Consider the following 27,467-nt stretch of genomic DNA (forward strand, 5'->3'; position numbering starts at 1 on the left):
TATAAACAGGGGTCCAGCAGAACAACTAACTGAAAACTTAAATGTGCATATAAAAATTGTTGGTTTGAAGTATCCTAGCGTCCGTGGTTTTCAGGACAGGTGAACATGTTTTACGAAAGCAAGGGTCCTCATCTTCCTAATAATAAGAAATGCATTGCATTTATTACTCGGATATTCACTTGAGTTGAACATAATATCTATTGGATAAAGTCCCTTATATATGCACATATGGAATAATGGTCCTTGTTTTTATTAAATATAAATTTATATTTAAGAAGCATTAACTGGTTACACATTCAGGAAGAACCATTTAGTGTATTGGTTGACTTGAAGCAAAGAGTTATCATTTTTTTGGTTTTCTTTCATGAACGATGATGTATTATAAGATTTTTTTACTAGCGTTACCAGCTGATATCGGATCGTTTCCGGAAACACGAGAGACGTAAAAAAATAACAAACTAGATTTTCACAAACCTTCCTCTACCAAAAATTAACAACCTCGCTACAGGTGTGAAGTAGCCGAGTAAGCTGGCTTGTCAAAGCAATTTATCGGCTGCCGTTGTGATTTAGAGAATCGCCGACGGGGTTTCTCTCGCACGAAAAAATTTAGTATGGATTGTTTGTTAGATTGCCCTTGCTAAGCAGATTCGGGCACTGCTCCATAGCAACGCAATTGCGCATAAAGTAAACAAAATACTATTTTTTGATAGATGATAATATGAAGGTATTTTTTGAAGTATTGGCTTTACATGGTGGAGTGTAAACCGGTAACCAAAACTAGAGTTTGGAAAATGCGGGTGTGTTTTAATATCCGATTTTCTGTGGATAACGTTGGACATCTTAAGTCCGCATCAACCTCAAATACATAACCGAAATGCTTTCTGCCTTCCCTATAAGATTTAGTCTAAGCCTAGGTGATTGGAAACAGTCAATATCCGGTTATCTTTTACGTCTCTACTCTCTATTGAAAATCCGAAAAAGTACTGCTATAAAGCGCACAGGAAGCAACCTACCACGCGTCATCTAGAAAATCGCTCTTCGAAGCACGCCTATTCCTGACAGATCTTATGGGTCGTGATGGTGGATCTACGCATTGCCACTTGTCATTGACGTGCCTAACAGATCCTTTGCAACGAGCCGTTAGGCGACTACCTGCCATTAGGAGCTGCTGCTTGAAGCTGTGACACTTACTGTCCGTCGTGGCCCGCAATTGGTAACTCGTTCCCTCGGAAAATTACCGCACTCCACAGGGATGTCCGCCGGACAATTTCTTTGGAGCTGTAACATAAATTGGTGATACTACACTCAAACATTGATGTGTGAGCACATGAGGTCTATGAAGGACTGGCCGGTAAAGCTTTGTAGTATGACATGTCCCGGGGATAATTCGCTACGTAAAAACATAGAATAACCAACCTTTTCTTTCGCTAAAAAGATTATTAGGTTTTTAGTAACTAGTAATTTAGGACTTCTTTATTAGGGTACGAAAGTTTTTAAGAAGAGCTTAAATTATTTTGAGCTACGCAGACTACGAACGCTGTGTTTGCCAAATTCAGCTTTGTTCTTTTTGACCGTCATTTCAACCTCATAAAATATTTTTTAGTTTTCGGCGTTTCGATTCTGCTATAAATAAAGATTCTTTGAATGTGGTCAAAGATATTATGGAGGTTCTTGGCTAGGATCGTTTCTAATATCAAGAGTAACTGAGTTAAGTTTTTAGTACCAAGAGTGATATTAGAAACGATCCCAGCCCAGAAGCTTCACAATATCTTTGACCACATAAAGGAACCTTTATTTATAGCAGAATCGAAATGCGAGGTAATAAAACTTCGCGAGGTCTATTCGCACGAAAGGAACAAGACATATTAGATACATAATGAAATTTGGATCTATTACACTTTGTAAAACCGGAAAAAGGCGAGGAGAAAGCAAGTCTCCTCATACTCATTGATTGGCTTATCTTTCTTTGCCACCTACTAGTGAATTTTTCTTACCATCCAACGTCCTATATAAGTTCTACTTGTTTCCTGACTTTGTTTATTATTCCTTATTCATTAATTCTTCATGGCTCTGCAGTCCGTATCATATGAAATCGCATGTTGAAAAACATTGCGTTGTTTCTTGCAGGCAACTAATCAGGGAGGATCTGTGAGTCTGGTAGGCATGGGGCCGGATGAGGTAAACGTCCCACTCGTTGAAGCGGCAATTAAGGAGCTTAACATACTTGGCGTTTTTAGATACCGTAACTGGTGAGTTGATTGCTTATCTGCATAATGATTTCATATATAAAAAGTGACTAGGTAATACACTAACAGAGTTCATACCGTATATTTTGAATCAGCAAAGACACTTGGTCGTTGACCCATATAATCCCCCATTAGACGAGGCTGCATAAGACGCTAATGATTCGGTGCAAAAAGCCAATTAGAGTTACTGGGGCGGTCAGATCTTAGTTTAACAAACCGTAAATATTAATTGTTCCCGCAAAGAAAACAGATACCAATATACAATCGAGTAGCACCTTTATTTGGACAACATAGTTGAATGTAATCGATTCCGTCGACCACTTGAAGCGAAGAGGCCCATGGCCTTGAGCCATGAATATTGCTTTCTAAGAACAAGGGATGGGAGTTTTGGCAGGGGGCAGCAAACCAGTAACAGACACTCTTATTTCTGTGACACTGATGTCCTGACCGCCTCGGCCGGTCATCACTCTATGCCACTAAATTGTCTTGTCAGCGTTTTCGGTTAACAGAAATATCTTCTGAACTCCTCTAACTGTATTTACCACAAGTGATTTCTTAGACGGCTTCTCGTATCGACAATGATTATTTCAAATATTATGATCTCTTTACTTTAACTAGTAACAAAGTACCGTTTCTCTCGAGCTGTACGAAGTTCAGCTTTGAATAACAAGCGCTATGTCTAGGGGTTGTAGCGATGTGAAGGAAGCGTAACGATGAGAACGTCGTTTTCTAGAGCCAACTTGATCGCCTATGTGAGTCTGCCGATTATCAACGATTAGTAGACGTGGCATCTCCAAAGAACAGCGAGCGTTCGTGATGAAATGTTTAAGGTAGTCTTTGAAGTATTTCATCCGGATGGGTTTGAAGAACCTTGGCTTCGAATCGGTACGGCCACTAGCGTATCTATGTTCTTTAAAGCGCAAAACAGGAAGCGGAACTATGTATTCACTCGTAGGTACGAAGGCGAACATTGTAACAAGAATATTGCGTTTTTTTTTTTTGTTTGGGCAATTAGTCTCGTTCTGTTAGGCATAATTACTTCCGGAGGGTCCATTGACATCAGAATGGACACCTCGTTCAAACTGATGAGAGAAATGTAAGACATCATCAAGGAAATATTTGGCCGCCTTCTTTGTTGGATTTCTGTAAGAAAAGCTGATCGTGTTGTGCTAACAACGCCATCATTCAATCTTTCCCTGTAGGCAGGTTGCGATGTCTACCGTCCGGTACGTTTAACTGTAGCGAACATCTACGTAATTGAAGCGGGTCTGATTTTAAGGGTGCCAGATCAGGGGCATCAGAACACATTGTTTGTGTATCGAGCGCTCATCAACCGAACAAGTCATTTATGACCATGAATGACATTTAAAAATATAATACATTTAGGGGTTTGATACATCTGTCAGCAAGCCTGTGGGTTCTCCGCAATGCGCTATGAGAGTACGGTTGTTTCATTGTGCTGGTGACTAAGTTCAACAGGTCAATTCAAAAAACAAAGAAGTGTGGCATATAAGCACGGGGATAAAATACGCTAATTTAGCATGACACAGACATACATATGGGTTGATTACAGTGAGTTGTACGGAGAGGTTGTTTTGATTCCCCAAACTACTCCGTGCAATATTGACGATATTCTATATGGCCGAATATATATTATTGACTAATATAACCATCAGGCTAGTTATAAAACACAATAGCTTTTGTAAAACGTAACTTGCTTTGTTTTTGGAATTGAAAATACACCTTTAATGTTGCCGAAAGTTCTAAAAAGCTAAAATATTGTAACGTGAATTGAAAAATTTTCTCACCCGTGCGTATCTAATTCCGAATGTTAGTGTTAGCATTTCAAATCACCGTTTCCTAACTGTGAGAAAACGCGACGCCCCTTGATGGTAAAGTAAAAAAAAAATTTAATGGAAACATAAATAAAAACGCATATAGCGGGTCTTTCGATATGCTTTTAAATTAAAAGTAAAACTGGTTAACGGATGCACCTCTACATCCATATCACGAGTGCCTTACTATAGAGCTGTCAGTACATTTTTGTTGCAACACAAATGGGTCGGGCAGACTTTTGTTTCAACAAAGCGCAAATTTTAAAGGTCAGGCGGGCCTTGGAAGGATCAATGTGAAGTTATAGCAACAGTGATAGAGGTTGAAAATTCGAAGGTTGACCTTCCGGTCACGGAAATCAAAACGTTGCGATCTGATAGCTTCGCCCATAAGCCTGTAGTTAGAATTTAAGGAGTACAGAAAATGTTTTCTTCTTTACGAAGAGCGCCTAAATTCAAATATGAAAAAAAGTCGGTCTGTTTATAAAGGATCTTTTAAAAAAAATGCTTAAGAAATGTTTTGGTATAACTGCACTGGTCGGAACAATACATAAAGAAGAACAAGTTTAGCAAACGTATTCGTGGAGGCTGAGAATCTATCCTAGGGGCTATCTCTCAGGTCTATATGCAGAGATTTCGTTTTGGGACATCTGTCGAGATGACCTAGTTGTTTGTTTCGTCGCCAAAAAATAGCTTGAATTATTTTTTGTCCGACCCTTGTCCTGAACTGTCTCAAAGCTTCTGGCTTATTACGGGAGCCATAAAATTCGAGAGCTTAACTTCGTAGCCATGCAGTCTCTGCCTTTGTCTCCTTATTGTGAAGGAATACTCTTTCTAAAAAAGTCATATCATTAAAAACGTCTTGCGCGGATGTCCAAAATACGCCATCTTTGCAAAAATGGCATACAACTCTAACGTCACGACCACTATAATTATGATCAGCACAAAATATATTATACATAGTCCTTTGATGATTAGACTATTTATCGGATAATGAAAGGACAGTTTGTAGATAAAAACCACAGCCTCAAAATAGTTGTATTTTTGAGCGCATGAGATTATTTATCAAATGAAACGATTAGACCTAACGCAGTTTTGCTAGAGGTGCTCTGAGCAGAGGCGAAGTTAGGAGCTACGAACTCAGAACGGCTAAAAATTGGGAAATAGGATATTTCAGAACGTCCAGGCTTGAACCTTGGAGATATACGCGGAGTATAGGTATCCATGCATGGGCAAACTTTACAACAGAATTTAACAACAGAATCATGGAACTTATCGGTCGTCAGATGCTCTATATTGGTCTCCCCAGAGGAGTCGAAATTGGTCATTATAACGAATGTATTTCTGCGGCTTCTGCTTATTTTTGAAGTCGAGCACCAATGAAAGACTAGATATCGACATAGATATTATGAGTACAGGTCCTTCAGTGTTGGGTTATAATTAGAGCAGTGACGACATTTTCGCTGTCACGCCAGGTGCGATACCGTCTCGTACTGGACGTAATCAACCTAGCAACAGACTATCCCGTGAACTCGTTTCTTCTGCTCTTTGCAGAACTCTATATATATAATGTACATTAGATCTGGCACCTTCTGGTCTCGCCAGATCATCTTTTTTTTGGTACGCGCCAACAATCGTCGAGTAGATAATGCTATCCCCATTGGATAAATAGTAAAAACCACACGATACATTGTATTTGTACTCTGGTCAGATATTGCTTGAATGAAAGAGCGACAGCGTTCGAAACTAAATGCATACCTACACGTATGTACTTACTACATTACTACTTTCCGTTCACAACGAATCTTACGCAATCTGACGTTTTCAAGTATAATGCTGTCGTTTCATAGAATCTCGTAGGTTAGGCCTAATCTATTTTGAATTGGCGTCTTCATTACAGTATATATAAGTATAATCGGGAAAATATCGGTAAGTAATTTAATAAAGCTATTCTACAGATACGTTTTGTAGCAATCAACATGGCGTTGGAACCTTTCACGGACAGCCAGCTGAGTAACTTTAGAAGGTACATGAACTATTACTTGAGTTCAAGCATTTCAAATAGACAGCCAGTTTTTATACCGTTGAGACTAGTAGCACGAGATACCACAGTCACACCTAAAAACAGCTAAAAAATATTAAAAAGGAAAGCCCGGCAAGGGGTGTACCTGTTCGTATTTCTATTCTTAGAATAATATTGAATTTTGTCAATACGTCAAGTTGTAACCATGGACAAAACTTTAAAGTGATTAGGATTTAGACCCAAATACTAAACGTTACAGCTTGGGCTCGTAATTAGCAGGATACATTGAAACTGCGTTCATCGACTGAGAATTGTCGCCTAACAAAATGAAATTTATTTTCCACAAAGTTAAAATATTCGTTCGTGCATATTTTCCCAAAAATGCTGTTGCAATCCCCGTTGTGTTCCTAGTCAAACACAGCCCAATTTTAGAAATTGACGCAAATAAATAAAATTACTAGCTTATTACTAGTTCAGCCCCCTTCATTTATGGGATTGCTTATCTTTTTTGGATAGATGATGTTTCTGGAACTGCCAAGGGTTTATCGATCATCGATGACTTCTCATCGGTTTTACTGAGGCCTGCACGCCATGTTCCAACACAATGTGATATAATATGCGCGTTTCCACATAGGCCTTCTACAATCTTGCGAACACTATATCCTTCAAAGTTGTATACAGGCGCGGCTCAAGTTCTATCCACAAGAAGCGCACAGCTCATCTCTACGGCAGAGGCTCCAGAAAACTGCAGTTAACAGAAGATGTCTTGGCTTACTCAAAGATTTAAAAGGAGATTTTCGTCCATTTCCCTATATAGTTTCCTATGTAAATATCAGCGGCAGACTTTCGACTTAATTTCCGCCTGGTGGTTAGATAAATGGGGCGCTAGTCGTGAACAAACAATGAAACGGAAAACTGTCGAAATCTGGCTTTGATGAAAGTTAGAACGATCCCTTTTATGCATCGATACCTTTAGTAGTCATGAAAGCCTCCATTCTGCTACGGGGTAGCAGCCTATAAGTCTTTGTGCTCCGTCGGCCAAAATGGCTACCGTGTTGAATCATAGGACGGTTACACTAGTGCTTAGACGAAGCAGGCAAGAAACATGATCCTCGGAGGATATCAGGGAAGCCTGAAGACACACGGACAAGAAAGCAGCGAACAACGAAAGGCGTTTGCGCTTTGTTGTCGTTTGGTACCACCTACGTCATCTTTCCTTCTCCCGTAAGTCCCATCCGCACACGTTCCTTCTTCTCTTTGAGTGTCTGCATTTAACCCTATGACGAGGATGGGATGCGGAATCGGGAGTTACGACAGCTTTTAGCCCTCAACGCGTTTTTTACTCAACTTTTGCTCCCTTTCTGTAGAAAAATTACTTATGCTAATTCCTAAGAAACTTATACTGGCTATGTCTTCCTTCCTGCGAGGCTATTGATAAAAATGAACGTCACCAACGCTCATGCAGACATATCTGAAGATGACTTTATACCCAAACGTAAGTCCACTTCGTGTTTAGAAATTGTCTTTGACTAACTTCTTAATTCCGATTTATAATTACTGTAGTTGTAAAGAGTGCAATTTCTGCTGCTTCCTTACAGAAAAGGCTAAGATATATATATCTTTATTATATTATATATATATATATATATATATATATATATATATATATATATCCGCCTCTTCCGTATATATATAGAACAAATTAAAAAATTTCCAACTTCGTGTATTTCTCGGAGCCGTGGTACTTTAAACTGGGAACATCGAAGCACTTAACAGACCCCAAAACAGATTTATACGTAGGGGCAGTGCAAGATGTATCGTGACCAATCCGAATCTTCAGAATCTTTGGACATCTCACTCGTTTTTTAGCTCGTTGCGAGCCACCTTTCTACAGAAGAAGCAATCATGTATGTGTCAATGTATTGCCCTCTTGGCTATTAACCCGAATTTTACACTTACGACCTGTTTAATAGAATACTTTTAGCTATACAAGAACATTTTAGTTTAGTTTGAATTTTAGGAATAGCGTAGCCTTTATTAGGCTTTCAAGAGATCAGACATTAACTCAAAAATCTAGGTAGGCCTCCTGGTAGATAGGTAGGATACGACCAACTGCCTCGAACAATAATAATAACAACAACAGCAGCAGCAGCAGCAACAACAAGTCAAATAACAATTTAGACATCCCATCGCGCATCGTTTCGAAGCCGGCAAAGTTTAGCTTTGTCAGTTTCGCTGGCAGAAGTATTCTGGTCTGATCCATCTGTCGTTTGAGTTGTCTGCAGCGGACCATTAAGCAGTTGCAAAATCAAAATAATGTTGGGAAGTACCGATAGCCCCGACATGGAATCAGAATAGACGGCTTTATCGGCAATACTTTTGCAAACATTACGAATAAGCAGAAATAACCGCTTTTGCGGTGGTGGAAAAACAAGCGTCGCTTGTATTATTTACAGCAGTGACAAGTAAGTTAGGAAATGCCATACGTATGGAAGAGTTGCGTTCTCCACTTAACAGGGCATATAGTGCACAAGTACTATAGATAATATACATATCTGTCACCGTTAGACTTACCAAGTCGACTAACTTAGTCGAAAATGTTGCATAAGTCGACAAAATTATGTAACAAATAATTAGTGTGGTCAGTTGCCCTATGTAATACTACTAGTAGGATGGGCCATATGCATCTCCCTCGGCTACCCAGGACATGCTTGGCGAAAGGATTCAGGCGTTAGCAACTGCAAATGAGTTCTCACAGCTCCTATATGATTTCTATTGTTAGCTGGAGGATTTTCAATACAACAACATTGAAAAAGCATGAGGCGAGCAGCTCTGACAGCTGCGCTAAGAATATCAAAGAGTCTGATAGAAAAAAGTCGAATCTTGCGTTACGCACATGGTAGACACATGAGTGTTCTGAGTTTGTCAACCCAATGGCTGTATTAAGGTCGTAAGTTAAAGTAGAGTAAGAGTAAAAGATTGCATTTTTAATAGCAGTCCGAATCTTACCAAGCAATAGAAAGAACCCTATCGAGCTTGATTACCAGAAGCGAATTTCAGGAAGAACAAGGAAAGGAATGGCGAGTCAACTGATTTACAGTCTTCCTCGCCAATAAATAACGCCAGAGCTATATAACAGGTATATCGAATATATAAACTGTCACAGCACCAATAATGTACCGGCGTCAAATGTGTTACGATTTTGCTGCAGTCTTCTAAGCGAAGATCTTCTTCGTAGACGATAGTTTATAGCTGCCTTCAATGGAGCCGAGAGCTGCGATCAGCGCGCTTTAATAGATAGGTCTAAAAAGCGTTTTAATCAGACTTAATATCTTTAATCGAATATTCGTATGCTATTTTACATTGTAATTTATTTGCAAAATGTTCCAGTTATCCGACAGCGATTGAGTTGATTTCGAGCGGCCGGGTTAACGTCAAGCCACTTATTACTCATCGCTTCCCGCTGGAAGAAGCGCACCGCGCCTTTGAAACAACCAGAACGGGTGTTGAAGGAGCTATCAAGGTCATTATTGATTGCACCCTGTCGCAAAACAAATAAAATGGCCATACTGATAGCTGCCTTAGGTCTTTGCCTCTTCGAAGTCCGATGAAATGTTTAGGGACATGGTGCCAATACCCCACATCGTTCTATTGTTACTACAAACAGTAGAACTGAACTACGAACACACATCTCAGAGGACCCAATAAAAAGCGTGATATAATGTTGTCTGGATCCTTTTTTTTAGTGTGTACACAATGAAATGTACTGCAAAACTCATAAACAAAGACCATCCTTATTATTCTCATTTGTAACATCGTCAGGCTCGTTAACCTAGCAGCTTCGTATGAGTGGTTCTTTGCGACGTAATGTTATGGTGAAACTGTGTATGACTCTAATAGTTCTCTATAGGTAAAAGCTATATTACTTTTGAACTGTTTGTTTTGTACTCGTTGACAGCCAGCTATTCATCACGAGTCGACTGACCTAAGCATTGCCAAAGGAGAGATGGTTATAAAACTGGGGAATGTTGTCGTTCAAGACTTACTACTTAAGGCCTAGAGCAAGGGCATTGTGAGGGTGATGGATTTACGAAGCCGCCTTGCGCTGGAAATTTTATTTTGTTATAAAGATAAATTGATATGATCTAGGTTGATCTTTTCTGTAGGAGACTATGTGGAAACTATGTGGAAAGAAAGGAAAGCATATGTTAGCAAGACCATCTGTTTAAAGGCTTAACCATAATATGAAACGCGCCTTAAACAATTACTCTCGTTATCATTGCCATTACCACTCACCCCACAGAGCGACAACATTCTTGGAACGTGAAGAGCTAAGCAACGAAGATCGCGAAAACTTTACATGTAGCGTCGCCAATTTAAAAATGGAGATTTTAGAACAGATCTAGGAACAGCAGGAGTATTTGGACTACATTACATTAACTTGCGCAGAGCTGGATGATTTTTCATATGGCGTTTGATGAACAGGTTCTCGATAGTCGTTTGTTGGACAAGATATTATCAGCACCTCTTGACAATGTCACCCAGAGAGGCTGCGAACGTAGATTACGCGAACGTCGTTTGTCGAATTTTTGTATCGCGGATAAACTCGACCAGCACAAAAGCCGTACGTGAGGAAGAAAATTGTCAACAATAGAAGTTCAGGCGTTTGTCTCGTAAATATAGTATTAAGTTACGATGCTAAAATAAGCTCATTGAATACTAATGCGATTATTAAAGGAAAGTGACCAATTTACTCGATAATTTTTTAATTAATTAAAATAAAAGGGTGTAAAACAAACCTTCCAATCATGATCATAATAAATTGGCTCAAGCAAAAACCTACTGCAACTTATATCTCTTATTTATGGAACAAAGATGTTTTTAGAAATGAATTTCTCTTGGATTTCTGCCGTAGGAGTTCAGAAAAATACAGATTAGCATGCATATGTCCATATTTTACTGTGTCGATATAAAAATTGCTATAATTATATTGAGAATGCTCACGGTATAGGTGGCCCGCTCGGGGTCTACGATATGTATAATTCATTATCGAGAGCCAATGAAAATGATCCTGCAGGGTCCGAAAGATCCTATGCTATAATGTCTAAAATAGCCATACTCTGAGAGGAAACAACCAAACTCAGTTTTCCTAATAAGGTATAATTTATGGAATTTTTTTAATTCTGTCGCTTAAATTAAATATAAGAAATACGCAGCTAGATTTTCCAGTATGTTTTATTATATAGAGCAATAACAATTATGTACAATACCTGCACATATGCCTACGGTAAAAATTATAGTATTAAAATACTATAAATGAGCCTCTCATGAGATAATATAACTATGCTACTATGTGAATATAAAGCTTTCGCAAGGTAACGTTACAATGACATCAACTTTGGCACACCCTCGTCCACCACTAATCGAGGATCATGCTTATAGAACATAAAAAGGCCTTGTATTTGAGCCATGCTAACATCGTTGTGATGTTTACGAAGAGAAGCGACGAATTTCTTAGCCATGGCATCATTTGCTTCCGGATAAAATCGACGAAAAATTTCCGACAGTTGATAATCAGATGCGGCACCTATAAACTCCTTCACGTCAACACGTCCAGGCCTTATGAGGGCAGGGTCCAGACGTTCAATGTAATTGGTGGTCATAAATAGAATACGAGCCTCTGATGATGCTACTCCATCGAGCATATTCAAGAGACCACTCAAAGTAACACGATTCAGTCCGTCATAGGCCACAGGATCTTCACCCTTCCTTCCCCTAGATACGAAACATGCGTCGATATCCTCAAGCAAGACGATCGTTTGCTGAGGCGTAACGTTCATAAGATGATTTAGCCGGTCGTCGGTAAGACCCTGATCGCTGAGATTCATCACGCAAATGCTATACTCGAGGTGCCCTGCTAACGCTGTGATGAAACTGCTCTTGCCACTACCCGGTGGTCCATAAAGAAGGTAACCCCGACGATATGGAATACCTCGTTCCATGTACCACTGAGGTGTACTGATAAACTCGTTGACATCATTAAGTATTCTTTCCTTAATGCCTTTATCCAGGATAACACTGTCCAGTTGTCTGCGTTCGCGGGGGTGTCCAAACTGTCTCCATTCAGATCCGATTGGTGTGTACATTAATGTCTTTCCTATCTCCTTTTGAAGGGCTTCCGCGCGCGCTTTAGCAAGTATGTCAAAGTAAATCGTTTTATTTGTACCAAGTGCTGTCAACGTCACAGTTTCATAAGGCAAGCCCAAATGAAGATCTAATGTGTGCTGTTCTCGAACTCGTTCTACCCGAATCCACGTGCCGTTATGACGAAAAAAATGCGTTCCGACACTAGGAATAAAGTCAAAGCTCGTTTTCACCTTTCCTGTTTCAAGCTGTTTAAACTTTGTCTCAACGCTGAGGTGCTGCGTACGACGAACGTTATTTGCTATCCACTGTAACAACCAGTGGTAGCTCTTATCTCGGCACGAAACCTCCAGTGTCATCATATAATGTCTACGAAATAATACCACTCCAACTTGTATACCCTTACGAGCAGCAGCGGTTAGCATTCCGATACCAAATAGGCCGGCACCCGCACCGAAATATGGATTGTCGCCCAAACCTGTCACGAGGTCTTGTACCGTCATCCCTGCAATATATTAGAAATAGATAACGGAATTTATTTTTCAGTGACTTTTAGCACAGATAGTCCTAAGATTTCAGGAATTTAATTTGATATCCAAATAGAGAGTTGCACATAGCCGGCTTGGTTCTGCGTTTGCCCAGTTTGTCTGCTGTCTTTGAACCGCGTGAAGCGTTCTTTCATCGAATGAGTGGGCGCCGCCATTTTTGTTTCGATTTAGTGCGCATGCGCCGACGCTTAACGAAGACAAGACACAGTCTTAGCAGAATCACAATGGGTATCACTGGCTTACCCTTCTTGAATTGGAAACGGCTAAAAGCAATACACTGTGACTTGCTAGTATCGTAGATACTGCTAGCTATAATCAAATTCAATGTGTCATGTAAACGTACCGATCGTAATGTCTAAGCGACGAGAGAACCACAATGAGCAGTCGTGGCCGAGTGGTTAAGGCGATGGACTCGAAATCCATTGGGGTCTCCCCGCACAGGTTCGAATCCTGTCGGCTGCGGATCGTTTTTGTCTTTCTTCTTCAATATATCTTATAGCTCTTCTTAGCTGCTGTTAATAACACCTGCTTCGCTACAATCTAACAGAATATAGAGTCAAACATCGTTAGAGATATTTTATTTACGGATATGCTGCGGTTCGTAGCAGTTCTCAGTTATATTATGCATTGCTACCCTATGGTACATAAAATGTATTATCAAATCAAATATAGTGTAATATAAAAATAGAAGCGCTACTTTTAATCATACTTTATTTACTTGGCAGCTTTGTTTTTATCAAGTGTTGTTTTTAGGGAGCTTAACCGAGGCTAGTTTCATATACACATTGCTAAAACTCGAAGCATGTATCTCTATGACGCGTACCGTTATGGAGTTACCTGTTGCTCGTGGGAGAGGCAGGTCTATACTGGCCTATGGCAAAGCCGCCGGGAAACATAGACGAGACCGTCTAGCCCGTTTCAGTTACTGTTGTTGGACAAACAACGATGTAAACAACAACATCTAGTAGCAGTAGCAGCCGGTCGGCACCTCTTTCTCTCAAAGACGAAAAAGGTTTATACTCACAGTCCAGAGTGACTGGAACATTAATACTCGTGATCAACGAATACTATTTTTAATTAAGTTATAGATTTCCATAGTGGATCGTTTCGCCTCAATGAATTGGAGAAGACATGGGAAAAAAAAGGGGATAACAAGAACTATTTAGAATAATAGCAGTTTATTGATAATAAGTTCGTAACTGAGAATTCCACCTTTCACTTTGGTGACAACGACCTAACGAGTAGTTTGAAGATACGAATGAATCAGCTCGAGCTGGTGGAGAGCAAATCGATCACTTGTTTTCACGGCGGGTATCCTTCTGTGGAAATGATATATTTCTATCAATTGTTTTATCATTATTTAAGTTAAATGTAACTTTTAGAACAGTAGATGAAATACATATTGCTACATTCTATTGCATCTGTCTGAGTGTATCGTACGGCTCATGTAGGCAGTCCACTTGCAGAAGATCTTTTCTATACGTATGTTTGTCTCATTTTTCGTGTTGAACAGTAAGGCAATATAATTGCACCTAACAATTTTCCGATCACTGATTTATCGATTCGCTATGTGGCGTGATTCTTTAATTGGCGCTATTCAGGATAGCCATTAAAACCGGTAAAGGATAGTGAATGGAACGTAGGCGAAGTGGCACCGGTGAATACGCCGACTGAAATGGCCTCTGTGTCAAAGGTACTTACCGCGGATAGTAAGTGCAAAGGTAATGGTGTGTAACATCTTCTAACGCTCTAACGCCGGTCCTAAAACTGAGGACGATTACGATTGAATCTTTTTATCTTCTAGAAACATTACATATACCCACAATAGGGTTGAACAATACGCTATATGACCTACATATTTATGACAGAAAGTGCAAAATTGCAGCAGTACCTATCGTCAGTCAACAAAATAATGCGACACTACTCAAACTACAATGGCCATTTATTATACGGTATCTTGGAACTCTAGTAGAAACTTGTTTGTATCACACAATAGTTCTTCTTTGAAAGAGGACAATACGAGTAATGTTTAAGGTGATTGATAGTTTGCATGCATTGTTTTGCGTTACATTCTAGACTAAAAGAAACGAATACTTTAGGAAGAAGCGCACGCAGTTGACGAGTAGTTAAACTCAAGGACGTCAACGATCTTCGTAGCTGGTAGCCGGCCTCGAAAGTAACATCTTTTGTATGTATGTGTGCTAGTAAGGCCGCATGACCAGTGAAGTACGCTTGGACAAACGTTATTTCCTGTCGCCACGCAATTCTTCCGACGGAGTAAAGTTCCATCTTTATACAGGACAGAAAGAATAAAGTGAACCCAAACAATACGAATGTTCTTTTTTTTTTTTTTTTTTTATACTGGAGTGAAATAGTACGTTGATTAGAAGTAATTTTATTATATATTCCTTCACAAAAAATATAGGTAGACGTACTTCGCTTACTCATCGCGCACCTTCGTGATCTTTTGCGTCAGCAAGATTAATTGTGCTATATATATATATATATATTTTATTGGATAAGCAATCCTTTGCTAGTACGCGGTACACTCAGATTGTTAATTGACTACGGATTACATATTTTATGGCGCATCCGTCTGGAAGCCTTAGATGCACAGTTGGACCGCAGGTTTATATGCGTCAAGGATATGCCCTGATTTATCAGAGAAGTTCGGCGAGGTAAATTTACAGTGATGGCCTTGGCACTGCGACCGACAGAGCCTAATATGAAGTAAGAACATCACCGAAGAGTAGGAATCTAGCCGAAACGTCTACTCAAAAAAGAAGAAACCATTTTTTATCTTTTAACTAAATACGTTTATAACGTTCGAACAAAATTCAGCCTATTTGAGAGTTTCTGAAAAGTATGTAACCCAGATGATATAATATGTTTGATTGAGCGCGAATTTCCTTCTACAAACATCTTGCTTGTCAAGACATTCTACCGTTCTACCCGAAAAATCTTTAGAACACAATTATGTCTGTTTATTATAGTGTCTAACTTGTACTTTTGATATAGAAATATTGGTAAGTTCCAATAATACTTAACTATTAAAGTAATTTCATACCGCATTTTTGAACAACCTCTTCTTTTCTGAAACAATCCGGATTTTTCTTTATCTATCTAACGATTCCACCCAGTGAACCCCCGTACCATTGCCATGATAATGATGCCTGTTCAGTCGCGGGTGGAGTTATTGAATGTTAAATGAAAGAGCGCATTCACCTTCCTCTTTGAACGAAGCATGTTAGAATGAAATATTTATACCTACTTCAAGCTGTAATAATGCAGTAGAGTAAAAGAATATCGTCCGTAGGCACGAGCTGCCTAAAGGAAGGAAAGATACTCAGAGGGCGCTGTCTCCGACCAGCGTTTCTGTAGCCGATCAACTTAAAGAAAGTTGCCAACTTCAGTATTCGTGATCGACAAGGGCCTAGTTGGAATATGCGTCATAATTTATATTTCAGACGGGTTCCTCACCTCTTTTTGAGGGATTGTCTTTGCTACTGTTTGAAATGCTAGTACTTCTGATACTATTTAGTAATAAGGGAACATCTAAGAGTTTTACTGAAACAGCGAGATAAATATGTTAGACACGCTTTTTGTTGCAATTAAAATACAAGTGATCTAGATCCTATTTTTATATAGCCGTTTCACATCTACATATTGAAACATTGTTTGATCTATTTTTAACGCGTACCATATTTATGATGCGATGCTGACCAAGATTGCCCTAAATCATATGAATCTAAGGAAAGAGTAGATATTTTGATTATGTTGTATATACAAAAGACTTCATAGATTCTTCATAGTGTTTTTTATTATCGCTGAACGTGAAAGACTCGCTCGAAATGCTGAACTGCACTAGTAATCGATCAAGTTTTCTAATTAAAATGGAGAAGTTATTGTGTTTTAGATCGCAAGTTACTACATTTATCTGCATATTTGTCATCATTTTTTTTGTGAAAGCTAGCGTTTAGTATACCGCTATTTTTTGGTAATTTTTTAGTAACAATTTTTTATAATAATAATTTTTTAGTGACAATAATAATTGAGAGATAGAACATATATCATATGTATAAAACGTTTTAAATATTTTTCTTTATTTCCGTAAAATCGAAATGTTTGAGGCATTTTAGCTTCAACGGAGTGCTTCACTACTTCTGCCCCTCACATTTTTTGTAGACAGCGAAAGTCGTAAGGTGCGCACGTTTCGCCTTCTGGCCACGCCACATTCAAACGTGACCCTCCTGCTTTACCGCATTCTTTTCTGACTACGACGATACGTTATTCTAAAAAGGATTCTAACAACGTTTACGGTGTGGCTTTGATAGGCAAGCCTCTGGCTGAAAAACACCAGGTGTCACTGCTGTTAGTCTCAAGAGTTATTGATAGCATTTACCGAAACTAGTCCGGTTATATTTAAGGCTTAAACAGTTGTTGCCTGTTTAGAGTTACTTGTTGTTTAACAGTACATTTGTGTTGCTGTTAGGCTTAAAGGACAGGTAGCGGCCTGGGTTGAAATTTGCGCGTAGACACATTTCGTATTGTACTGAAGTTGATCATCCGACTGAACGTTTAACGACGGTACCGAACGTAAAACTCGAAATAGTTAGGGTATTTGTAATTATGCAACGACTGGACAGGGGACCTCAGGTAAACCAAACGCAAGACTTCTCCGAGTACACTTGAAGTGTCGCTATAGACGCCCTTGAACGACGATTCTTCGACGTCCGCGCCTTAGATCGGCAGTTAGTCCTTCAGCTAACATTGCTGGCTTACATGTTATTCGAGTAAGTATTATATGATCATACTGTGAAGTCATTCTTCGTTACGAGATAATCTTCGTTGTGACGAGTGAGGTGGCACCAGTTACACAAGAAGCGATACGGGTAGCTAAACAAATTTACTGTACTATCGATACGCAACAAATGTTTTTTCTAGTGGCTACCCGTATTCTGTTTTCCCACCAAGTAGATAGATATTCGTCTTAGCCTAGGTTTAATTGGACACAGTCGACTATTGCCGCTCAAATTGTAAAGGATAGTATTTGAATAGTAAGTTTGCTACGCTATTTTTGCTATACAACAGAATAACCCCTCCGTAGCTAACTACTTCATAGGCTTCGATATTACGGAGCGTTAGAAATATTGTTGTACAGGTTAGCAAAAAGTTTATGGGGAATACATGTTATCAGATGTATTCTAGAAACTCTTCTATATATAATTGTTTTTAATTTCTATTAAATCATGAGGTTATTTTAGACTTATTCTGCATTAGGCACATTTAATAGAGCATATGTATGGATTCTGTTCGTTCATGTCACCCTTCCGCTCCTTGGGCATTCCTACTCCTTGTCGGAATACGTCGCGTGATAAAACAATAGCTAAATCTCTCCTTTGTTCCAGCTTAGAAGTGCTTTTAATGTGATTGGTGCCGTCATGAAGCGATTCTATACGATTATCGTCACTGGGGGGGGGGGGGGAATTGTTATGTCAGAGAGCATCAGAGAATTGAACGAATCTGGCTTATTCGTCCTCAGGAACTCTGTTTTCGGCGTTTTTATCGTATATGACTAGCGTTAGAGAACACTGGTGATGAACATGTGGCGTTGACGTGGTTGATGTTTTATATGGATGTTTTACAGGAGTTCCTACAGGAGCTTCTGGACTTTGATAGCATCTGGGAAGCCGAATGCCACACCGAGTTGCATTGACCTTGAAATCGAAAACTATCCAATGTTTTTTTATTTATTTGAAACTGTTTACATATGGCTAAAATAAGAGAAATATGAACGAATGAGGTAAAGCGCATGTGCGAAAATATTATTACAGGTACTTAAAATATCGTTTTAGATCAATTAGCTATCAATTATCCAGCATGCAGATTTTTCTCGGTCGTTGTTCGAAGTTCTCAGTTTTACAAAATCAATTCCGAAACTACACTAATTAGAGAATAAAATTAAAAAATCTGCAAAAGTTCATCTTTTTTACGATATACGCATTGCACCTATTTCAAACGTTGTTCTAACGTTTACTAGACCCCGTTGATTTACCGGATTTATCTTGACGTAGTCGCAAAGATCATTCCTTATGGTGATTAATACTCAGTTATATAGTTTATTTATTATATTACTGATCACTTATATAGGCTTTGTTTGTTTTTATATACAAGTCCTACGTTTTTATTGGAGTAGGAACAATTTGGTTCGGCTAATAGCCGGCGTCTTTTTTGACGGTTTGCGTCTTCAGACAGAGTCAATTTAACACCGAACAGATTGATATAGTGTTATTACTGTTGATCCAAGAGCGGTTTAATACCACCATCCCATATACTCGTGTAGGCATTTTGCAGCCATCCAAAAATCTAAATACGTCGTTGATGCGCAAAGATGCGATACGGCGTTTAATTTTAATAAGTGTTCAGTCAAGAAAATCCGTCGGCTTTAGGAGGGCCATTGCTCTCCTATTGTGCCTCCCCGTTGTAACTTCATCATCATCATCGTGATTACCTATAACTTTGCAGATATAGTTCTTGCGATTGAGAACGTCGATTATCTGTAAATACGAATCACGCTGGCTGGAAAAAAAACCTACGCAGTTCTAGGATTTGCAAGACGTCTGTCATGAAGTAGATATACATCGTTGTTTGAGCAATCGAATTCTGAGTACGAAAGCTGGGCGTTTGCTTTAATCGCCCATCCTCAGCAAAACACTATACAATGGCTGCGTGTATCTCGCATTGTGTATTTAAGCGAATTTGATAAAATGTTATCTTTGTATATTTCGTTTTTTATTTCCTATGCGGAATGTTGTCGTTATTGGGTTCAATTTGTACAGGAAAAAAATACACTAACTTCCTCTACGTAACGCATTATTGTCCATGCATATGTTCCGTGGAGCCGTTCTCTCACCAAAGGACTTCAAAGGTTATGTAACGTACCGCTTGAAGAAAAACAAGCCAATGTTGCGATGCCTTTCGAGGGAAATCGACGATTAATACAGGGAGAATTAGAATCCTTACGAGCTTGCCATACGTAGGGCCAGTTTTAGACAGTTAAAGCGAGCAGTGCTTTAACTGTTACGGAGAACTTACGGAGAACCATTGTTAGAAATCACCTTCTCCATCAGCCAAATTGATTGTTTCTTTCCTTTTTTTCTAAACAACTTCAACGCAGCTGTACACAAGTGTTTGCGCACCCCGTGCTTCAGGCCTGATTTTAGTTTAGTAGACAAAACTGGTCGACCCGCGGCAACATTATATTTCCGGTTCCCATGTCTATTGCACAGGACGTGCGTCTGCATCTTAATATTTTCTAAATCTATTTTTTTAAATATTAATTTAATACATTATCTCTCATACAACAGTTGGGTATTCGAATGTATAATACAACATCCAATAACAAATCTGCCCCATAACGAAAAATTGCAACAGCTATTTGGTGACGGTTTTCAGTCATTGTACTTCATTGACTAACTCAAATCAGTTTCTTACACGATAGACATCGAGAATCGGCGTACAATCTTGTTGGCTATCACTGGTTTTGTTGAGAATTTGCTGGGAGAACATTAGCTTGCCGTTAAAGATAGAGCTCAATCAATCATCATACGCACTGAAAGTGCGGGCAAATCGTTTCCATACTTGTCCTTTTTATTTTGGGGCAACCCCTGTCTGCTTAACCAGGAAGTCTATATTATATTGTACGCGTTGCCGATCGTCAATTGCTGCCGTTAATTATAATCACTGCCACCTATAATATTAATTTATGCTACAATTCCATATGAATAAATTGGTTAGTTACACCACGTAGTCATCTGCGGCCCCTTGCCAGCCAGACAATCATAGTACAAGCTTCTAATTATCTATCTTTTCACATTTAACTATAATTGATAAGTAATTAATATATTTGAAAATTCTAATAGGGAAATTGCTGTATTTTTAAAAATAATTTAGTGGCGTCTTTTGTCCCTTATCGTTTCTTCTTTCCTTTTCTAGCTACGTTCATTCGACGAGGACGATTCTGCGGCCGCTGGACTGCTCTCCCCTGTAACCACGATCTTCGTTCGGTTCTCCCCGTCGTGAAACTGATTGCGACGCTCCTGAAGAAACTGAAGCTTTAGCAAAAGCAGCCGCTGCTGGAATTGCTGAGCCTCATGTAACTGTCCTGCGACCTTCTGGATGGCACGTAAAGCCCTAACGAACTCGCTGGTGGCCTCATTGCGAAGCGACTTTTGGCTATCCTTTGATATCGTCCGACGATGCTGTTGTTGCTGTTGTTGCTGTTCGTCGTCGTCGTCGTCATCGTCGTCGTCGTCGTCGTCGTCGTCATCGTCGTCGTCGTCGTCGTCGTTGTCGTCCTGTGATTCCGCACCCCCCGAGTCCTTTTCGTCGACTGTTATAGTTGCCGCCACAAATTGATCCCCGGGAATTTAAACGAACGAGCAAAATCATACCAAAAAGATTTTCAGCGAAAGTTAGGTCATTCATTAGAATTAGGTTTTTTCATTTTTCATATAGATTTAACGTCTTTCTCAATAAACTACCTTCAAACAGAGCTTCTTGTTTCATAGATCTGCTCTAATTGTTTATAGTGACGTGTTGTCAATCTGTTCTATTTCATAATAGTACTGAAAATTTACGGCCATTTGTGTACGTGTATACGTTTATCGAACGGTCGTAGTAGAACGGTCACTTGAAACCGATTTTGTGAAGCTTGGTAAAGCTTCATGCTTGGAATCCCTGTACGATCATCGGTTGAATATTGACAAGTTGAGGTCCGTTATTTGTCTGTATAGCAGAAGACTCGCGGTGCAATAACGGAACGATCGTAATCACAAACCGAAAAATAAACTGTGTATAATATTGAAAAAGAAGATAAACGAGATTACTAGAATTTTCGAATGGTAAACCAGGATAACGGCAAGGGGTAAACGAGATCAATGCAGCAGGGTAACCCCACTGGAGCTTCAGGTTTGGCTGGATGTAGATGTCCCTGAGACAGTGCAAAATACAGCCTATGCTAAAGTAAGAAGGTCGTTAGGACAGATCATAGAGTATACACAAATGGATCACAGAAATGGAATAATTTTAATTAGACACATATAACTATAAAGGAATAAATCTGCAATTGAATTATGGCTTATGTTATGTTGCGCAAAGCCAATTCGCGATTATATCAGAACAATATGGGGGGATAATTGCTGAAAGGAAGCAGATATTTTAATAGAAAGAGATGTAATAGACAATGGGGTGTGCAAAAATTATTGTTGTATCATTGTATTATATGTGTAAGTACAGTGTGTCACAATCGAATTGTTAGATTAGATAAATTAGTGTTAGAAAAGAAGAGGAATGAAGCGTGCGTGCATCGCTGTTTAACGCCGTAAATAAAGCCCGCCCATCTACGTCTCATATCAGTATGTCGACCGTCGCATTTTCGTTTCTTTTCAATCTGGATTTCTCTCACGTGCTCTGAACGCTGATTCTTGTTTAACTATAAACTATAATGAAAAACTCTAAAAGTCGTTATTATTTTAGAATCTGCGAGCTTTTTGTGAAGGAAGTACGTACGAGATACGAACGTATGTCATCTTAACATATCTGATCTTTTCGCTATCATTTGACCATTGTCTCCGCGAATAACTCCTGGAAAGTAAGATAACTTGAACTAAACCAGCGAACAGGTATTCACAAATAGATTACTATATCTTCAGGGGAGACAGTCCACGTGTGGAAGGGCACTACAAGAACAAAAAAAAGTTATTCTACGGTAGTTAATCGAGTTTGCTATATAACGATCGCAATGTAATTTACAGCTAACTATGATGCACTAGGTTTTCTTTTCTTTCGTTTAAGCTTTCTCAATCTGCGCTTATTGGACAAAGTTATTGTGAGCAATCATTTAATGAACTCGTTGGTCTAGCTTGAAATTGGAGGCACAGAAATTGGTCAACCTCAAATCAGAAGGAGCAGCTTTGACTTTTATGGAAATCAGGACGGCCAAATTCAACGTTCACCGAGCAAGGTAAGCTATTTCGACGGATTCGGCCGCACTTGGGAGACTTTTTAGGTGTGTGTATGTGTGTGGGTGTGTGCGTATATGCGTGTGTGTATCTTTTTCACCTCCATTTAATACATTCACCAGCCCCCCTTCTTATTTACCTTTCTCTTTTGCTCTGATTCACTCCATTTTACCTCTTTCGTAGGCTGCACTGCCTGCTAACCTGTTTCTCTGAGACACACCGCAACAGCGCCCTGTTGTCGTTATCGTTTCTTATTGTATTTACTATTGCAGCGTTTAAGGTGACTTCTAACCTTCCACTTTCCGGAAAGGAATACTAGAAAAAAGGGAAAGGTGTTGGGGTAAAGAAGTAGAAATTATTTTAGCGTCCATAGATTTCTGCTGTTGTTTTGCCGCCGTTCAGATCAGCTCGAGAAACGACCGCCTATAGGAGTTCCTTCGGACATCAAACTATTGGAAAATAGACATTTAGCAGTTAACGAGCTTCTTTTTGTGTCCTGTGTAGCCTTTTTCTTCGTTTTTTCCTGCTGCAGCGTCATCGGCTGCGTGGCACTTGTGGCGACAACGGTAAAGGCATTTGGCGGTGAAAAGTTTCTGTCCCATTGCAGTGCTCTTGGGGCTTTTTGAGTGGCCGACTGTCTGACTAACGGCTTGCCTGTGCCAATGGTAATTTTAAGTGTGGCATCGACTACGGCTGGTAGATGGAAAAACCGATGTTGAGTCGGGCAATTGCACGAGGTTAAGGATTTATGGAAAACTGCTGGAACTGCGGTGGTAGGCGAGGAGAGGTAAACTGAACGGTAGAAAAAAGAAAGGAAGAGTAGCTGGCGTGCCATCATAAACAACCGTGTGCTCTACTTCAGACGCTTAACCGAAAGAATACCTTGGAGCTGCGATTAAGAACGACCATGATGGGAAAACGGGGCAGACGATGAACATGGATGATATTCTCCGCGTAGATATCATCTTTAATTAATCTTTTAGCTTTTCCCCTTCCCTCTCCGCCCACCGCTTTCTTTTTTTTTGTTCTCCAAGATAATATTTGATTGTTCTCTGCATGAACCAGTCTTAACGCAAAAAACAAATCAAAACAATTCCTTGACGAAGTGAGAGTTTTTTTTTGCTTTGGTTTTTACGAATAGGGGACAATTTACAGTAGAAAATGAGCAGCTAGCACGTTAGTTTTTCTCAGAAGAGTGCAATTTTAAGACGCGCAGCTCCTGGATAATGGAACTACAACGCTTCTATTATGTCTCAGCCGACCTTTATTCCGTTTGGGTGTTGTGTCTACTGAAGAATATTTTGTCTCTACTGGTAAAGTGTTCGGTAAAGATTCCATATCACATTTTCAAGATGTGGCTGGAACGCAGACCTACATCAGTAGAAAGTTTTCATTTCTTCCGCAGCCTTGCAATAACCAATGACACACTCGGTTGGTTGGATGGATAACTATGATTCGTGGAATAATATCGCTGTTAGTTCAAGGCAGAATTCCGAAGTGAAGAAACGAAGAATGGCCTGGGACTTAGGCTCTCGAGAGGAGGAGAAGGGTAAAGGCATAAGTTCCAGTGCGACCAAGTTAAACCATGAACACAGGCCGCCACCGCAACTAACTCCTCAACGGCCCTCCAGTTGTGACATGCGTGACGCCGCAAAGCTCAGCATCCGAAGGGAAAACAACAAAATTGGACATTTGCTAGAACTCAGCTGGCCGGCAACTGTTCTATTGCAATACTCAATCTGTGCATTTCCGCCACGTGGTGCGTCCATCAGCTTAATGAGTCTGGCTGATCTTTGCGCCGTCGTGGGATAGGAAATGCAGTGACATGGTCCGACTTGACCACACAGGCATTGCAAGAAAAAACAAACAAACAAGTAGCAGAAAGACGGAAACGCCAGCAACGTTATTTTGGAAGTTAGTCGAATGAAACAAACGTCGTAATCGCAAGATTGCCCACTGGCAAACGACAAAGTCGGAGACCGTCTCCTATTGCGAGCAATCCCTACAAAATTGCAAATACCTTTAACCGTCCCGTTTAGGATGTCCAAAGGAATAGGATTTGAAAAAGACGAATTTCCAACGTAAACCTTCTTTCAACGAAGAAAAAGCAACAAAAGGGCTTTTAAAATGCAAATAGTTGGTTCTATCGATAGATTTAATTACTATCGTTGCACTAGCGGTTCGATTTTATGTTCGAGAAAAGATCGCGTTGCCCTCTTTCTCGCCTTTTCATTGCCCCTGTTCGTTGCCTGCGCTATTCAAATTCAGTGCAATATGCTCAGCCAACAAGGGACTCTCCGAAAGCATTTGGATAAGTTGAATAAACAGCGAATAGAAGTACTTTTAGATAAAGGAGACAATATGGGTTAGGTTAGCTTTAATCTCTATAATAAAAAAAAAAGCCTCTAGGTAATGGAAATTGTGTAGAAAGCATTATTCGGTATGGGTGCATCCCATTGAAATTGTATTAATCAAATACATGAGTATATTTGAGGCACCACTTTCTTATCGGCGTAAGTTTGAAACAATTAGCAGTAATATGCAGCTTTATATGTATAGATATAACCTGCGTGACTTCTACTCACAACTTGTTATTTTAACATTTTTATTCAATTTATCGAGCACCATGATTATACGACTGCCATTGTATTGTTTCGCTTCGAGAAAACCTAGTGAACAGTAAAAATAAGCTGATAAATCTATGCCTAACAGCTTATGGGTCAACAACCTGGATAAGGGCTAATTTTTATGAATAAAACCACCCCAAATGGGCTTGATTGCGGCAGCGATTTACGGCAACGTTTTTTAGATATCGGCTCGTCACGTAACATATTTTGCACAGTGACGTTAAGTCCCTATCCTTTACACGTTAGCTTTTTAGGACGCAGCTTATCGCTACACAGTTGCTACGTTACATTGATTGCCGTCCAAGTCCAATGTCGCAACGTCGCCACTAACTTTTGTAGCACTTACTGGAATAAAGCGTCGTTCTTTTTTCCTATAAAGCCATTGCATAAGCCTGTCAATTCTCGGTTAGACGTTTAACCATCTCGGTTCCCATTAACTATTAAAAGCGTACTACCCTCGTTTTTTTTTTTTTATAATTGTAAGGCTTACGTTCGTTCCCATTTCGGCCTAAGCCTTCTATAGTATATGAGATCTCTGGTTATAGCTTGGCTATAGATTACAGATAGCTTGGCGTTCAGATCTAACATTACTTCATTTTTACACACCTATCGCATAGCATGTAATATATTTGAACTTAAAGCAATTAAAAACAGCTTTTAATTTGGTTCTTTCACAGTAAAGTTTTTGTAAGACATTCTAATGAAACGCCTAACGGTAGAACTTCGGAAGGATATTTTGTAGTTTGTTGTGATTAGAAATACCAATTAAGCAAGGTTTATGTGTACGATCTCTAGCATGCACATGGAACCCGGGTTATAGATTCAGCTCTTGAAATCTGGGGGACGTTATGCCTTAAAATTCCTTTGGACAAGCTTCACCTTTCACCCCGTCGCACACATAAACCGTACATCTGTCGCTTCTGTCGCAAAAATTTCATCAAATCAGTCGCTGACCCGTGGATCACTTTCTACTTCTATTCTTGGGAATACTTTTTTATACATCCGTCGCGTTTCATTCTCCTATACCTCTACGCCAGTGTTTGAAAAAACCTTTATTTTAAGGATTGTGACAGTCTGAATAGAAGCTAACGAATTAGTGGTCTCAATTATAGTAGAATGTTCTCTACGAGCTTATATGTTATTTACCGGTGGAACAGACGCAAATAGGATGACAATTTCTACAGACCCTATCAAGCTTCTGTTCATTGCAAGAGTCCAAAAATGTTTTATTTATAAGAGTCATACTTGTAGCCGTTGCGAACTTGTTTTTTCTCAGCTTGTCGCTCGTCTTAGGATCAACATTAAGGAAGATAGATTTGGGTGAGACACCATCTCCTTACTAAACAAAAAGCTCGAAGGCCATTAAGTTGTTACGGAGGTTATACATAGGTAAGATTATATAAAACATATGCGTACCTACAAAATCTTCCAAGCACATAAAGTCATTGCGGGTGCCGTAACTACCATTCTTACCGTCATCAAGTATTTGCGAGCTTTTGCGTTTAACCCCTTGGTGATGCGTTCTATCGGCTTCTATTGCGCCTAAAGCATGGTTCGTCATTATTCTGTTTTGACTTGCAGAGACACGCGCGTCCGGTGAACTCGCAGCGCGGCCTCCACTCGATGACGGGGAGTTTGTCTGAGGTCGAAGATCTTCGGGCGAAGTAGCCGGTCGAAGTGCATGTGGTGACAGCTGGACCAGGCGTGCCATGTGAGCAGGCAACTGTCCTTGGTTTGATAGGTGACTTGAAAGGCGACCAAGAGCGCTGAGGTGGCTTGGCAACGGTAGCGGTAACTGCTGACTCGTTTCGTCCGACGAATCAGCTTCATCAACAAGCGAACCCTCAGCGCCATCAGTGGATTGTTGACTTAGGGCCGAATATGAGGCCATAGCTGCGGCAAAGTTTAATAGCATATTCTTTTGCCTGAAAGTAGAAAAAGAAGAGAACGGAAAATCGTTAGCGTTGACTATAAGATTGTCATTGCCAAATGACTGAATTGTCTCGTACTTCACTCACGAATTAG

The 27,467-nt window shown here is 39.7% G+C and overlaps 3 protein-coding genes and 1 non-coding gene across 11 annotated transcripts in view; 2 read left to right on the top strand and 2 right to left on the bottom strand.

Moving 5' to 3' along the window:
* LOC111244465 (sorbitol dehydrogenase-like) overlaps positions 1 to 10,949 on the top strand; it is a 56,745-nt gene extending 45,796 nt beyond the window's left edge. For 5 of the 6 annotated variants that reach the window (XM_022791641.2, XM_022791642.2, XM_086978760.1 and 2 more), the window contains 2 exons: positions 2,128 to 2,249; positions 9,492 to 10,949. In XM_022791641.2, coding sequence (XP_022647376.1) covers positions 2,128 to 2,249; positions 9,492 to 9,660 — 291 coding nt within the window. In that variant the 3' untranslated portion in view covers positions 9,661 to 10,949. Of the gene's footprint in view, positions 1 to 2,127; positions 2,250 to 3,261; positions 3,419 to 9,491 lie in introns of those variants that run through there. The other variant, XM_086978757.1, reaches the window with a different exon arrangement.
* Positions 10,950 to 11,320: 371 nt separating this feature from the next.
* Bcs1 (mitochondrial chaperone BCS1) lies at positions 11,321 to 13,680 on the bottom strand. Its single transcript, XM_022791502.2, has 3 exons — positions 13,617 to 13,680; positions 13,137 to 13,333; positions 11,321 to 12,750 (listed from the first exon to the last, which is right to left on the bottom strand). The coding sequence occupies exon 3, from the start codon at positions 12,746 to 12,748 to the stop codon at positions 11,483 to 11,485; it is 1,266 nt and encodes a 421-aa protein (XP_022647237.1). The 5' UTR covers positions 12,749 to 12,750; positions 13,137 to 13,333; positions 13,617 to 13,680; the 3' UTR covers positions 11,321 to 11,482.
* On the top strand, positions 13,174 to 13,255 carry TRNAS-CGA (transfer RNA serine (anticodon CGA)). The gene has a single exon. It is a non-coding gene; the product is annotated as a tRNA-Ser (tRNA).
* A 5,203-nt stretch (positions 13,681 to 18,883) lies between the features above and the next one.
* The window catches only part of LOC111245036 (uncharacterized), a 70,311-nt gene continuing 61,727 nt past the window's right edge, over positions 18,884 to 27,467 (bottom strand). For all 3 annotated transcript variants that reach the window (XM_022792775.2, XM_086979772.1, XM_086979773.1), the window contains 2 exons: positions 26,916 to 27,367; positions 18,884 to 21,185 (listed from right to left, as the gene is read on the bottom strand). In XM_022792775.2, coding sequence (XP_022648510.1) covers positions 20,785 to 21,185; positions 26,916 to 27,367 — 853 coding nt within the window. In that variant the 3' untranslated portion in view covers positions 18,884 to 20,784. The remainder of the gene's footprint in view (positions 21,186 to 26,915; positions 27,368 to 27,467) is intronic.

The sequence above is a fragment of the Varroa destructor genome, unplaced genomic scaffold, assembly GCF_002443255.2.
Source record: "Varroa destructor unplaced genomic scaffold, Vdes_3.0 BEIS01000002.1, whole genome shotgun sequence".
Taxonomy (NCBI): domain Eukaryota; kingdom Metazoa; phylum Arthropoda; class Arachnida; order Mesostigmata; family Varroidae; genus Varroa; species Varroa destructor.

Bases quoted from the DNA above. Each gene is read 5' to 3' on its own strand.
- Bcs1 (XM_022791502.2), bottom strand. From the start codon at position 12,748: ATGACGGTACAAGACCTCGTGACAGGTTTGGGCGACAATCCATATTTC.